Source organism: Cololabis saira, chromosome 6, assembly GCF_033807715.1.
Source record: "Cololabis saira isolate AMF1-May2022 chromosome 6, fColSai1.1, whole genome shotgun sequence".
Lineage (NCBI taxonomy): Eukaryota > Metazoa > Chordata > Actinopteri > Beloniformes > Belonidae > Cololabis > Cololabis saira.
The window spans coordinates 27,832,729-27,849,381 of NC_084592.1; the positions used below are offsets into that span (position 1 = coordinate 27,832,729).

The window sequence follows — 16,653 nt, forward strand, 5'->3', positions numbered from 1 at the left end:
GGCAACGCTAGACGCCAAAAAGCAAAACAAAAAGGCGAAAATTCGGACGCTTATTGCTCGGCCGAACTTTATCGTAGAGACATTGTTCAATTTACAAACACTCGGCCCGATTGGCACTAAAGGACCGTACAACCTCATCATGCTAATTATTACGTTTTTTGCGATATTTAACTTTCATTTAAAAAAAAAATTCCATTTTATTTTGGACACTTGTTGCTAGGCAACCGTTTATCGTACAGACATCATTACAAAATTGACAAACCCGGGACGCGTTGTACTACAACATATTTTAGTCTCATCATGCTAACTATTACGGTTTTTGAGATATTCAACTATGCTAATTTTGACGCTAACGGAATCTTGGACGCTTGTTGCTCGGCAACACGATATCAGAATCAGAATCGTCTTTATTGGCCAGGTTCGAACATTGTCCAACAAGGAATTTGACTCTGTTATTTCACTCTTTAGATTTAGAATATCAAACAGTAAATAAACAAATGTGGCACTTATTGACATATATACACAATTAAAGAACTGAAGGTGCAGCAGTATGAGGTAGAAAAAAATGATGTAATCTCCACAGTCTCGAGCGGGTTCAGCTCCAGGTGGTTCCGACTGCACCAATGGACCAGCTGTTCCACCTCCTGTCTGTACGCGGACTCGTCACCTTCCCGGATCAGGCCGATGACGGTGGTGTTGTCTGCATACTTCAGGAGCTTCACAGAAGAGTCCCCTGAGGTGCAGTCATTTGTGTAGAGGGAGAAGAGCAGTGGCGAGAGGAGGGACCCCTGGGGGGCACCAGTGCTGATGGTCCGGGTGCTGGATGTGATGCTCCCCAGCCTCACCTGCTGCCTCCTGTCACTCGGGAAGCTGGTGATCCACTGACAGGTGGAGGCAGGCACTGTGAGCTGAGTGAGCTTCTGGTGGAGGATTTCAGGAGTGATGGTGTTGAACACCGAGCTGAAGTCCACGAACAGGATCCTCGCGTAAGTCCCTGAGGTGTCGAGGTGACGCAGGATGTGGTGCAGTCCGATGTTGACTGCATCATCCACAGGGCCTGTTTGCCCGGTAGGCAAACTGCAGGGGGTCGAGCAGGGAGCCTGTGATGTCCTTCAGGTGGCTCAACACCAGCCGCTCAAAGGTCTTCATGACCACAGATGTCAGGGCGACAGACCTGTAGTCATTTAGACCTGTGATGGTGGGTTTCTTGGGGACTGGGATGATGGTGGAGCGTTTGAGGCATGAGGGCACCTCACACAGCTCCAGGGACCGGTTGAAGATCCGTGTGAAGGTGGGAGCCAGCTGTTCGGCGCTGGGTCTCAGGCAGGAGGGGGACACGCCGTCTGGGCCTGGAGCCTTCCTGACCTTCTGCCTCTGGAACAGCCGACACACCTCCTCCTCCATCGCAGAGACATTGATCCAACGTTAAAAGACTCGGGATGATGTGGACTACAACATACTGAGGTTTCATCAGGCTGTTGTCTATAACTTTTGAGATATTGAAGCCAAATTGTCCCATTCTATCCTATGGGGCTTTTTACTATGGCAACAAAACTTATGCATTTTTATGGGGGAGAATATGAATAAATCATCGGTAAATGTGGCCCGAACCACAACGTGCATCCAGGCCTTGGTTTGGTTTATTGGCCATTATTAATAACCCCAAACATGGCAAGAACCACCTCCGACACAACCAAAACAATCTTAAAAACAACCACTACAGCCCCAAACCAAAGCAGCGAGAGGGGACGAATGGGCAGTAGGGCTGAAACGATTCCTCGAATAATTCGAGTAATTAGATTACAAAAAATGATCAAGGATTTTTTTCTGCCTCGAGGAATTGTTTAATTTATCTATTTATTTATTTATTTATTTATTTTTTTTTCGTTTAATTTCACCAGCTCAAAGCAGGTATTACGCCCGGACCACATTTAATGCGACACAACGCGCTGCCGCCGCGCACGTGAAGTTAGAAGAAAGAGGCGGCGGGTATGTTTGGTTTTAGTAACATCATGCTCAAGCAATGAGTCTGCAATGGCCCAGACGGGAGACACATGTAGCTCAGTGCTTAACTTTTATTTTTAATCCACTCTATATTCTTCTGGTTGTTCTCCGATATGTTCCCCTAAAGCCTGAATTATGGTTCCGCCTTAAATCGACGCAGAGCCCACGCCGTAGCCTACGGCGTAGGCTCTGCGTTGTTGTAACGCGGAACCATAAATCAGCCTTCACCCGGTACATACATAGGTTCCTCTAAACATCTGTTCCCGCTACAGTTTTAACTAAAAGAAAATGTGCGTACAGCAGGTCTCATAATTTTATTTTGAACATTGCCAAAACTCTAACTTAAAACGTAAGTAGAGCTTAAAATTTGCTTGACACAAATGAAAGTTAAATTTTAACACGTGGGAAAACACCTAACCTTTTAAGTGATGTGTGTTATCAGGTGTAATGGCATTTTTATGTTAGAAATAAGACTATTTCTTGGTAAGATCCTTAGTTATTTGAGTGAAGGCAGTGAATTTGGTCAACTGGTGTAAGTTCAGGGTTTTTAAATGCACAGCCATGAACCTACTGTATTATATAATTTAGTCTTAATGATGTCAATTAACATCTAACATCTTATGTATATTTATAATCGCTCTTTAACTAAACAAAAATATGTTTTATCCGATTACTCGATTAATCGATGAGATTTTCAGTAGAATACTCGATTACTAAAATATTCGATAGCTACAGCCCTAATGGGCAGTACGGCATGCCCATATCAAAATTTCCTTTAATTTTCTAGTTAGTCTTGTTGTTTCTACTTGATTCTATGAATTTGCTTTGTTGTATTCTGTTCATCTGTACAGCACTTTGGTTGCCTTATGGTATGTTAAGTACTTTATAAATAAAGTGTGATTGATTGATTTATTTTGCATCATTTGTTAGTTTAGAAATGCCTGTCAAAAAGACAATAACAACAGCCAGTAAACTGTTGGGAGGTACATTACTGTGTCCATGGAGATTGTGTTATGAGGGAGGCAAACACTTTTGTAGGAGGTGCAAGACTAATGGCAATTTTTCACTAGTACTTACTCGGCTCTACTAATCTCAACTCGGCTTGACTCAACTTGCCCTACTTTTTTTTCCACTACAATCAAGTACCCCGGAGCAGAAGTAGGCAGGGTTGAAGTGAAGCTGCTGTGACATACTTGAGTGTGTGACACAAACAAAGGAAGGAAGGAGATGGTTTATGTACTGCTTGGTCTGTGGTGTGTGTTATATCAAAGTAAAAAATGATAGTGAGAGATGGCTTCAAGCGGCAAGGCTTTTTCATTTTTTTAGCTTGTCTTGACGCTGATGAAGATGTCCGTTGATAGCCGTGTGCAGCTACGGACTGAGAAAGCTCCTGGTAGATATTTTTGTTCCTTAAATAGATCCCTTTGAATTCTCTCCTCAGCCAACAGGTGTATGAATGTCTGCACCTCAGAGTTGGACCACTGTCGAGGCGAGCCAAGCCGAGCCGAGTAGGTACTAAAAAGTGCCATAAGACCTATGCCATGCTCTTCCTTAAAAAAAACAGGTCCCAACTGTCTTTTATTTCTCAGCCATGTCTTAAATGATTAAATATGGACAGGAAGTATGATATTCCGCTCGTGTGGCCAAAATGTTCTTTTGAGGTTCAATGCAAGTGCACGTCTTTGCATCATTCGAGTTAACTGAGTAGACTTAAACACAAACTCCTTACTGAGATTGAAAAAAAAAAAATCAAGAGTTCACGTAAAGATAAACCAAAATCAGGGAACGAACTGTGAACCTTTATCAGTCTTATTCACCCTTTCATACAATGTGAAGATGCCCAAAATCTATATCTAGTCAAACAATATCACACAAAGATCAAAAGCATGGGAGCACAGTCAGTGGTAAAACACCTTATGTACTGACATGAGCAGAAAGGCCACAAACCAAGAGAAACCCATTGCCCATAAGCACGATGAAAAAAAGCCAGATCACAGTTTGCAACTGCACATTGTGACAAAGAACTTAATTTTTGGAGGCATAGCCTGTGGCCGGATGATACAAAAATGTAACCATTTGGGCATAATGAATAATGTTGTCTGGAGTTTGAAAAAACAGGCAGGCCACAGAAACACCAACCAAACTGAACGTATTGCGGAGCTACTTTGATGCATGAAGAACTTTTCCACTTCACAAAATAAAAAGCATCATGAGCATCAATACAAAGCATACTACAACAGACCCCCTCATTTTTAATTTTTATAAAAAATATTTTTATCCAGATTTTTTACCCATTTTTTTATCACCCAGTGCTCCTACCTAAGTCAGTCCTGGGCATTGCTCCCCTCTGCGAACCCCGGGAGGGGCCTACAGCTCCGGTCTCCTTCTTAACCTGAGGAGTGAGCAGGCCACTTCTTTTCACCAGACAGGGTGGAGCTTCTCTGGCCGGATGTAACGTGTGGAAGGATCACGTTATTCCAGGCAGATCCTCCCCACCCCATCTGGCACCCTGGTTGGCCAGAGGGGGCAGTGTATAGCTCAGGGACAGTCCCCCCTCATGAAACACCATGAGATCATGTGCTGGTATTTGATAAGACATCTGCCAAAACATTAAAGCTTGGCAGTAGTTGGGGTTTCTAAATGGAAAATAAAAAAAACAAAGACTTTTTTTCTCAATGCTATCAGTCATGGAGAAAGAAATCGTTTATGTATTTTTATAAACTGTGTTTGAACTTCTGGTTGCAACTGAATAATTTTCTTTAATGACAAATATGTAAATGTATCAATAAAGCAATACTAAAATGTGTGCAAGTACTTCACGTATTGTCTTTGTCTTGTAAATGCTGACTCAGTCATTAGCAGTAATGAGACAGTCATGACTTGTTAGCTGTTTAAAGATTAGAGGGAAGATAAGAAAAGTGCCCCAACACCTCAGGGGGAGTTTTGTCAGAATGGCAGGCACCTACATGCTACACCCACCCAAATTGATATTTTATGGCATAATTTTTCGCATATACTCTGTGCTGAGAGTACAGAGGATGATTAAAGGTCTAAGAGTGTGAATGAGGATGAAAAGCAAGTTACAGCACTCAATCATCTCTAGGGTGAAGAGAATTGTCAAGACCACCGACAAGAATGCAGAGAGAAGAAGACAAAAAGGGAGCGAGGCCATTACATAAAAGACCATACAGGATGGGCAAAAAGATGAAATTGCCCTGAATCATCAGAGCGATTCAGATGACAATACTGCGTGGCACCCGTATAAAACACCAACAGTTCTGGTCCTGGATATGATTATACTCTGGCAGAAATATTCAGTTCACATCACTCACTTAGTACTTTGGTCCTTACACTGTAAAGTTAAGATTACCAATACAAACGTCTTAATGAGGAAAGCTTGACTTGTAATTGTGAATTCATTTGAAAATCTTTCATTTGAGTAAACTGTGACAATCAGGTTACTTTGAAATAACAGATCAAAATCATGATAGAATTAATCAGCCTTCCCACTTTTTTTTTTTGCACAACACACATTTATGACACTGCTCTAAATAGAGGAACACACAACTTAGGAGACAGGTGGAGTAGAATGTGTGACTCCACCCCCAAAAAGCCAAATGCTCTGAACAGAAGTGTAAAGACATGGTGACTGACATTTCATTAAACTTCAGGAAATTATGCCAACTTTTGACAAAGGGCATGTCTCTTTTTTTACCCAATGTGACTTGCTGTGGCACTTCTTGAATGTTCCATCTCCTGAATGACTTGCATACTAACTTTTCCTGGCAGCACAAATTTTTGGGGTGAGATTGTTAATATTTCTTTTTCAAGGAGGTTGTGTTGTTAATATAAAATAAAGACTGTAATCAAAGTCAAGTATACTGCATATAAACTAAGCCCATTTCCTCCAGAAAATATTTGACCTTTGTACATTTCTGGAAACCAAAATTATGTAGATTGATGTGATGGTTTGTGAGGAATGTGAAGGTTATGTAAGCCTTGTATTTAATGCCAAACCATGTTTCTCTTCCCAACCAGGTATTTACTGTTCTAAACCTAACCAAGTGGCTTTGGTGTTTACCGTATATTTAACCAAGAAAATTGTAAAAAACATAAAAATAAAATAAATCCAGCAGCATAACTTACCACAGAGTGAAACAGGAAAATCCTTGCTAAAAAAAAGGGTGATAAAGCTTAAGACACTGTTTTACGCAAAGATTAACTGTTTTTTTGTTTGTTTTTTTTTAGAAATGGCAGCATGTGTTTGCAATGGGTTGAGACTACAAGCAAGATTCTACTTTTTTGGTTGGATTTTAAACCAATAGCTGTATTAGATGCTACCTATATAGGTTCAGCCCAGACACTGATCGTTTCTTGAGGGTTTCAGAGAAACATAACCCTTACAAATGTCCAAACTGGAGGAACCAATGTTAGTTATAGAGTTTTTAGCTATTCAGTTTTATGCAAGTCAAATTAACACCCTTGTATTGAATAGATTATGCACTGGTCAACAGACATTTCACCCTTAAAAACTGTACAGCCTGAAATGTAACTGGTTGATACAAATATCTAAAAAAAGATTCCCTGACATACGTGATTCCCTGACAGAAAAAAAAAAAAGATTCCCTGACACTGACGTGCCACTCCTGCCACAGAGTTCAACACCTGCCCTCTCTTCATCCCCCGATTTAAGGCTTTTAGGATGTCAGCTGGACAACCACTATCTTAAAAACATCTGCCTCTTGTAGCAGGTCGGTCTTCTGGTTGAGCAACCTTTGCCTTGGATGATTTTAGGACCCTTTAGGACCCCATTTTAGGACCCTTCCAACCGGACCACGAATCAACAGGTAGCTGTTCATACCGTTGGCTTTTGCTCACTGCCTATGCTTCTAGGCAATGATCATGACTGACCTGTCGAGCAATTGCATGTCCTAAAAGAGCTCTGCTACTCCTCGTTTCAGCTCTGGTAGAACTTATTTCAGATGTTGTTTCGGTAGCAACATCCAAAATGAGGATGTTTGGACATATTTGATCAGAACAACTGTGAAGCAACATTGGCTAGCATCATAGGCTACAATAAGCTATGCTTTAAAATACCTCTTCATGAAAACCTGTGGGTGACATCACAGAGGGTTGTTCAGTTCTTTTTTTAATAGTGTATGATCTGAACTGCTCAGCGAAGGAGAAATTTACAGACCCAAGCAAATCCAAGAAAAGGGATATGGCGTTCCATGTTCCTGCAGAGTTTTTGATTTATATGTAGCTTCAGACACTTAAAGGGGACCTATTGTGAAAAACACATTATTTTTGTTTCAACATATATAAAGTGGTCTCCCCTCACCCTGCCAACACAGAGAAGATGGAAAGCCACCAAATTCTGCAGGGTCTGTACACCCCGCCCGGCTGAATCTTCCAGTGTCATGTGACTTCTACGAGCCGTTTTTTATGTTATTTATATTTGTTTACAAGTATGATCTTTGCATGGGCTAAGTATTTAGCTTAGCTCCGGTGTTACTCTGTGTTACGGAGCTCTATTAGTACCGTAATATATTTTTTTCTGTTTATGGTTTCAGATCTTCCAAGCAATGCACCTGAAGCTGTTCATCGACACCTTCAGAAGATGCACGGTCCTTCCTTGAGCCAGCAATAGTGCATAAATGTTATTTATATACAAATTATGTTATTTTATTTTTTTAACAATAAAGTTGCCATTTGTGAAAATTCAGTGTTGTGATTTCTTTACAGTTAACATGATTCATTTGTCTTGTAACATAAGAAATGAAATGATGAGGAATCGGAGTAAATAACTGTGGTGTCCCTGTTTAGAATTTAATTAAATCTTCCTGTGTGAATTAGTGTGAAGACGAGGTAACTAAAGGCTAATTTATGGTTCTGCGTTACACCAACACAGAGCCTACGGCGTATGGTACGCGTTGATTTAACGCAGAACCGTAAATCAGGCTTTAAGATCCGTTTACACCATGTCATAACTGCATGTGAGCATCCGACTATCGAGCTGCGTGACATCGGGCGCTCTCTGTCCACACTGAAACCGTTAAACTCACGGGCAGTTAGGACAGTCCAATAGAAAATAAAGCAATGGAATTGATTTTGTCACTGAAGTTCGATCGCATGGGACACATTTTGTGTACGCAGCCGCTGCTCTTCTGCCCGGAGAGGCTTTGTGCCCTCCCCTGCTACATGTCATTCAGGCAGCCAATCAGCACAGAGCCTCATTATCATAACCTCCCCTCCCCTCAGAATCCAGCATAGAGAAGGGAGTTAGAAGCGGTAAAAATAGAGACATGGCCCAGAGGCTGAATTTCTGATTTATGTAGAAAAAACAAGCTTTAGATTGTTTTTAAGACATTCAAGGCCTGTTTAAAATATACATTAAATGCCATAATAGGTCTCCTTTAAATAATTGATCTTAAAGGAGCATGAGGCTCCTTTTAAGAAATGAGACTCTCTAGCGCCACCCTTCGCCACGACGGCCGTTGGGGGTACTGCAGCCAACAGCGAAGCCGGCACGGGAGAACGGGGAGAATGTGCATGACGTCACATCCGCAGGACAGCGCGGGAAATTCGGAGTTTGAATTGCAGCACATTTTGCAGCACACAGCCTGTTCAAGGCAAAGGAGAGATACACTAGAGGGCTCATTCGTTTTGGTTTGGAACGCTTCATCTGACATTATTACTAGAAAACTTAAAACGTATACTAATTTTTTTCATAAATCCTGCCTCAATCCTGCCTCATGCTCCTTTAAACACAAAATTTTTTATTTCATAACATTATCCCCTTTAAGGCCAATTTATCAGACTGCAAGGATTAAACATTTATTCAAATCAACAGTGTTGCTGTTTTCAGTATCTTATAAATGTTGAATATTTACCAGGTATTCTTCAAGGAACAGAACAGATGATGTTTCATGACATGGGATCCAAGCGCACGAGAGACGCATGAGTTCAGAAAAAAACTGATTATGCCAAATAAAACCAAAAGCGCTGTAGAGCAGGGTTGAAAAAAAACACAAGAACCTAGCAAAAACGTCACAGGAAGCATGGAGGGATGAAACAGTATGAACCAGCAGGGAGCAAGGGAAAGACAAGACCAGATATACACAGAAGGGTTAACGAGACACAGGTGCAGACGATCAGGGCAGATGGGTACAAGGGAAGTCTGAACTGAAACACAAAGACACGGGTTTCAAAATAAAACAGGAACCTAATAACCAAACCATGACATAACCCCCACAGCTACCAGATGTTCCAAACAAACAAAGAAACCAAAACAGGGTGGGCCCAGCAAACACACAGTCAGAGTTCAGGGGGCCTGGGTACTCCGACGACAGATTAGGAGACCGTCCTCGGGGCTGGGCAGACCGGCGAGACAGCTCACGGGGGCTGCCCTCGGGGCGTCGGCTCAGGCCTGAGAAGAGTCCTGTGTATCCAGGACCACCTCGGGAACCGGGACAGGCTGCGGTGCGTCACGGACCACCTCATGAACAGGGACAGGCTGGGGTGCATTCAGGACCACCTCGGGAACAGGGACAGGCTGGGGTGCATTCAGGACCACCTCGGGAACAGGGACAGGCTGGGTTGCGTCCAGGACCACCTCGGGAACAGGGACTTGGGGAGGTGCGTCTGGGACGACCCCCGGAACAAGGAAAGGAGTGCACTGAGCCTGAAGGCTCTTGGGCCCACCGAAAGCCAGGCACGTTCCCCAGCAGGGGAACTCCTCTTCCTTGAACTGTGGCATGTTCTTCTCTGTCTCCCAGCGGAAAACCTCCCAGAGGGTAATCTGTTCTCCTGCTGGGTCCATGCTGGCTGGTCCATTCTGTCACGTGTTGGTAAATTAGGACCCAAGCACAGGAGAGAAGCAGGAGGCAGGAGTTCCAAAAAACTGATTTATTATGCCAAACAAAACCAAAAGCGCTGCAGAGCAGGGTTGACAAAAAAAATCACAAGAGCCTACCAAAAACGTCACGGGAAACATGGAGAGATGAAACAGTACGGACCAGCAGGGAGGGAAAGACAAGAACAGATATACACAAAAGGGTTAATGAGACAGGTGCAGACGATCAGGGCAGATGGGTACAAGGGAAGTCAAAACAGAACTGAAACACAAAGACACAGGTTTCAAAATAAAACAGGAACTGAATAACCAAACTGTGACAGGTTGACAATATCCCTCTAAATTAAGGATCATGACAACTAACACCATCAGACACTTGTAGTTGTGTAACGAAAGTGCACTGTCTCATACAGTATATCTACATTTAAAAAAATGAATAAGCAGTAGCCTATGTTGATAACAAAGTACATCCCTACTGCTTCCACAAGACTCATCAGAGTCCATGTGCAGATGATGAAATGGACTTGATTAACTGATCCTTGACCAGTATAAATATTGCTTATTGGTTGGTCTGAAGCACTGAGGTATATCCTAACACAAGTCCAAGGAAGAATGACATCAGCAGTGATCTTAGAGAAGCAGTTCTTTCTGCTGATCAGTCTAGGAAGGGCTATTGTCAAACAATCTGCAGTCTTTTCACGGTAAGGAAAGCTACTCACAACTGGAAATCGTTTCAGACTGATGTCAATATCCCATCTGTGGATGTCCCATAAGGTTTACAACCAATGTCAGTTAGTCTTATGTTGAGAGGGTACTGTAAAAAAGAGCTACATTTCAACCTCTAAAGTATTTGGCATTAGAGCCCTGCGGCACTGCGGCACTGTTTTCTTCATCCCGCTCCCGCTGAATTTCTGACCATTACCGTGTGTGTTACACTCCCGCCCGCTCCTGCAGTTTTTATATCCACTTCCGTCGGCAAACCGCAAAACAATGTTAACATGATAATTGACTTGCCTTGCTTTGTCTTTGTTTTGTGAAGACCTTGTTTGAGGTTCTTTTCCACGTCATTGATTTACATCTTGTCGCTAGGCTACATCCCGATCCCACAGTGTTTTTTTAGCCACCCGTTCCCGCCTGCAGCAAAGTTCAAACCGCCAGCTCCCGCGAGATTTGCGTTGGGTCCCGCGGGACCTGGCGGGACCCAATCCCAATGCAGCCCTCTAGTTAGCATCTCAAATGTTCATATTAATGACGGTAGCATTAGATAAAGTGAGTAAGCTTGTACCATTCTGAAGTACAAAAAAACCTTTGCACTATGGTTTAAGTTTGCAAAGCTTTACTTGAATAATGCTTTGAATAAACCACTTTTAGAACAAATATATTCGGAGAGATAGGACCAAAGTAGAGATTTTTGACCAAAATGGCCAGGAATATAAGGACAAACCAAGTTCCAACAAATGAATACTTGGCAAGCAGCTAATGCATTATCATGGGTGAGAATGACGGGTATAGTGGTTTGGGATGGTTTTTTAGCCGCAGGGCCATGGCACCTCACAATCATTGAGTTGATCATGAACTCTGTTAGCAATGTATTCTGGAGACACATGTAAGACAATCTGTCAGACAGCTAAAGCTAAAGACAGTGATGGGGGTCTGTTGGAGCCTATCCCACCTGAACCCTGACCCACCTGTCTTCAAGTGAAAGGCAGGGGTTCACCCTGGACATGTGCTCAGTCCATCACCTCACTCCTGTGGTCAATTTAGAATAAACAATTATCCAAACATGGGTAGTTTTGTGGGAGGAAACCAGAGTACCCAGAAAAAACCCACGCCAACATGGGAGAACATGTAAACTGCACAGAAAGGGCACAGCTGGGAACCTTCAAAGTGCGAGGCAACAGTGCCACCCAACAAGCCACTGTGACTAAACAGATGTTTACAAATCTTAGCCAACTCAAACAGAATTGAAGAGAAGACTGGGCAAAAATTCATCAAAGGTGAATTGGAAGACTGATAACATACATAAACAAAAAAAAAGATTACTTTGAGCTATTACTGATGAAGTGGTTAATCAGTAATAGCTCGAAGTAAGTTGGAGGATTTAGACCAAAAAAGAACTGGGTTATTGTTTTTGAGTGTTTTGATGTTCAAAGCCTTTACAACTGAGAGGGAATGCACTTTCACATGACCATAACGGGCACATTTGGTCACCAAGAGGTGAGAATGGGGCATTTTCATGAGTACAAAGATTCTAGATATCAACACTTCATAGCTGGCTGTTACTCAAGTTTGAAAAGTCAAACTTCACATGGTGAACTGAGGGTAAACCACAGTCTCAACTCATTTTCAGTTTTTCCCTTATGTGGTACATGTGGTTTGCACATCAAAAACAGCAAGTCCTGCAGAGAGCTTGGACAAGTCTATTATGCCATCAGCCAGTTTTGCAAGGACTGGCATGGGGTTTGTTTTCATTACACGCTCCCAACAAAACTTTGACACCTGTGGCTAGAAGTCATGAAAAAAGAGGAATAAAAGCTTTAAAAAAGAAAAAAAGCCTGCTCTGTTCTCTATCTTTCAGTACTTTCAGTGCTGTACATTCTCCTCTGAAAGTACTGCAATGCTTAAATGTGTATGTATAAAAAAGATTTGAAAAAATTTGAGTAATTATGTTGCACCTGTTGCTATGGAGATCTTTCCTAACAACAAACTAAGAGTCTGTAATGTGCATAGTCTGTATTTATTTCTGCACAAAGTTCCACTACTGAACTTGCTTGTTGTGTTTTTACAGTTAGGTCCAAAAGTCTTAGACAATATCAGAGTTTATATTATTTTGTCATTAAAATGAACAGACAAAAAAGAACAATGAAATGTGATCAAGACATGTTTAGATTTTCAGCTTGAATTTAGGAGATTTCTCAAAATTATTGCATTTAACATTCAGAAATTAGAGCCATTTTAAGGAAAATAACTCAATTTTCAGGTTCTCTTTGGACATATTGGAAGAGTTGGAATTACATAATTGCAAATATAGCCATCATTTTTAATATAATTTGCAGTGAATAACTGCCGGAGATCTGGAGCCCATAGACATCATAAAAATACTTTTTAATACAGTGCTTTCAAGATATGTGGGTTGAAGACATGTGATAGGTCCTTTGGAGGGATACTGCTTGTTTGCGGTCACAGATGTGGGTTCGCCCTGCCTGCCAAAAGCCCTCCATATGTCAACATTCATTCTCAGTAATCAATAGTGACCCTTTGTCCCTTCTAACTGTAATGCAAGAGAGCATTTCTTGACATTTTAACTTCGCCATGGAATATCTTAGACATTTGTTTCTGTGCTTCAATAGTGGGTTTTCTGATAGTCCCATAATATAAATATAGTGCTCATTTACAAGTGAAACTTTTTCAGTAATACACTAAAGGTGTGAGTAATGTCAGGCCCAGAGATGAAGACTAGCTGAAACCAGTCAGCTTGAAAGTGGCGGCTCACATGCAGAAATCAATTTATATGTTCTCTGATGAATACTGGAAAGATCTAAATAAGATTAAGTTGGATGTTAACATCAATAGCCAATTTAGAAGCTCTTTGCCCAGCTCCTCATCAATTGTCTATGATTCTCCAAACTAAGATCATACTGACCACTGGAAATAAAATACTAATGACTCAAAGGTACTTAGTGCAAAAATTAGCTTAAAAAGAAAGGAAATATCCCTTTAACAGGCAATATGGATCAGAGCCATTGCACATTTTACAAAAACCCATATGGCAAATAAATCAAACAGAGAATCTAATAACCCAAAACACTTCCAACAAAAGAGTCTAATGGCTTTTTTAGAGGAAAACAAACAAGCTGCTTTCCATCAATCGGATGGCCAATGAACATGATAGCAGCCACGTTAGGGCAGAATCTTGGATACTATTGGTACTTATGTTACTGCACTGGCACTACAGTAAATGGCTACTAAGGGACTCAACAGACAAGCTACATCCAATGAGAGAGCAGAGAGAGGTGTGACATCGTCGCGAGAAAAAGGTAAGGTGGAGGAAGACTCATGAAACAAGGAAGAAACTAGTTACAATTCACACACACCCAAGTGACATACCACAATACAAGCTGGAAACTTTTTTTTTCAAATCAAAAGATTATTTACTCATCTCAACCTCTCTGTAGCAAAGACAATTTCCGTTGCTTATGACTTGGAATCAATTCCAACATACATTTAGAGAACAGTCCAGGAAGATAGCCACACAATGTAAATATTCATTACTTAGCACAGTGTGTACTACTGCATTACTAGGTCCTCCTGTGGAGGATTTCTTTTTTAAACAAAACCTTTGAATAATGACCTCTGAGGAATGTCATGGTTACAAATGGGTAAATTAAGACTTGAAACATGTGTAAATGTGTATCAAACAAATTTAGTGTGTTTAGACCTGCAGTCTCTGGATCACCATAGAGGAGCTTAGCAGAATTTAAGATTTTTGGTGTGTAGAAGAGGTGATAAATCATGTTCATTATATGTTAATCATATAACATTTTTGATCAGATGATAGTGTGGCAGGGTGGAGGAGCTGCAGCCACTCAGGCTGATGGGACACAGGTGTGTCCCATCAGCCTGAGTGGCGGCAGCTCCTCCACCCTGCCACAGATAGCTAATCGGATTATAGGATAACCTAAAACAAAAGATGGCAGCATATGTGATGTTAAATGCATGTAGTAAGTGAGTTTCAAAAAGGTTTCACAACTTAACTCTAACTGCAGTACAGTTTTAAACATTGATAAAAGAACAATAATCTGATCTAATCGTTCACCGTTCTTGTGGCAGCTTTCTTCAAGGACACACAAAACCGAGCAGCACACTTCAGCTCGGTAATTGCTACATTTATTCCCGTACATAAAAGCAGCACAATGTAACTTTCAGCTTTTGTTGAGTTTGGCGGCTCCTTTGGACAAAAGCGGTAGTGCTTTACCAGTAGTGTGGAAGGGTTCCTACCATCCACCTCCAAGTATAGTGCCAGTGAAGGCGATACAGACCCCTCAGACCATGACAGAGGTGTCATTAAACCTGTTGGAAGTTGGATGTACCATCACAATGACTCTGGAAATATGATATTAAGGTGGAAAAGTTACATTGTGCTGCTTTAACAGGACGTTAAAAAAAATAGAATTATTGCATTAGTCTGAATTAAATAGTAGTATTAAAATGCATGTAAACATATTAGTCCAGCTGAATCTGAGTCAAACTAAACATCCCATGGTTGGACTAACACACCCAGGTAATGTCGTGGAAGCTGAGGTAACGCTTGCATGTTAATATTCCAGTGGGACAGGAACTTGCCTATGCTCTCTGCACATCCCCCACAGTCTCCGCTTTAGGCTTTTACCTGAAAGTGCTGGATGATGTAAAAAGTCAACCAATGCTAACCTATTGTTAACAAGTGGAAAGCACTATCACCATCTATCGTGGCTGAACATGACATACTTTGGTTGCTAAATCAGTTATTTTCACATAGGACACAGAAAAAAGAGTAAAATTAAATGTTCCATGTCCAGTTAAACTGCACATGGAAACATACTCACTGATGGTCTTTAGCTCTAATTCCAACTAGATCCAGCACATCAGCATGATTACTTTACAGATCAAATGTACTGGATGGGTTCAGCAGCAATTGTCGTAAAAGGGGTTCCAGCAAAGTATCCACTTTAGGGGTGGTAAATACTTGTGGCTATTTTCTAATTTATTTTTACCAAATCACAAAGTCCATTTAAATTTCAAGTTGTGAGGTAGTCAAATGGGAAGAAGCAGTGAATGTTTTTACAATATATTGTAGATCTGAGAGATTGTCCTCTTGTTGTCTGACTATTTACATTACATTTAATGTTATCCAATGATACTAAAAAAACTATGGCTTTCTATAGTTCCAATATAATTTTCTTTAACTTACCATTTGTCAGCTGTTGGTTCACACTTGTTGTTTCTTCCATGTCCACTTTTGGCCTGCATTGTCCAAAACCCTGGATGAGCTGATGCAAGGGGAATTCAGCGTCAAGTGTGGGGTAGCACCTGAGGCCGCTAGCGCACCTCGGCGTGTAGACGCCACAGAGCTCACCTTCCACCCTGGCACACACTGGACAGCAGCCGCAGCCAGGCTCCCTCACTATCTCTGTACATAATGCTATGACTTCAGGACACCCAGTCCCATGCTCTGCTGTGCAACTTGGGCACCGGAATGCTAAATCCCCCATTAAGAATCCAGGTAAGGCAAAATATGCAAACAGTAACCCGTATGTAACATTTATCAACATTTTGACGGGTTTATTAATGGCTACTGAAGGCAAAGATGACCCTTGACAGACTACAGCATGAACCTCAGGATCCTCTAACAACCAGCCCTTGAGGGTAAACATTGTAGAGCTACTGACAGGGTCCTATCTACTCTCATGTTACCAACTGACACACTATTAACATGCCCGGAAATGAATGACTTCTTGTTTTTAAATGTTTTTACACAAAAACGCATTGCATGAGGATTACAGGTACAGTGGCAAGAAAAGAATCTGAGCCCCAAGGAATTAACTAGTTCTCTGCAATATTTTACTTAAAAGATGTGGTCTGATATTCAGTCACCATAGGCAAACATGCTTAAGGGGGAAGCATGAAGTTATAATTCCAATCATCTTTATTAAATATTGATACGCGACAAGAAACCGTAACCCCATGCACAAACGTCAATAAGGGTAACTACAGTCGAATTAATAAGACTGGAGGTTTGGAGGTGTTGTTTTGAA

The 16,653-nt window shown here is 41.4% G+C and overlaps 1 protein-coding gene across 1 annotated transcript in view; it reads right to left on the bottom strand.

Moving 5' to 3' along the window:
• LOC133446100 (insulin-like growth factor-binding protein 2-B) overlaps nucleotides 1–16,222 on the bottom strand; it is a 33,522-nt gene extending 17,300 nt beyond the window's left edge. The window contains exon 1 of the mRNA XM_061723880.1: nucleotides 15,810–16,222. Coding sequence (XP_061579864.1) covers nucleotides 15,810–16,170 — 361 coding nt within the window. The 5' untranslated portion in view covers nucleotides 16,171–16,222. The remainder of the gene's footprint in view (nucleotides 1–15,809) is intronic.
• Nucleotides 16,223–16,653: the final 431 nt, after the last annotated feature.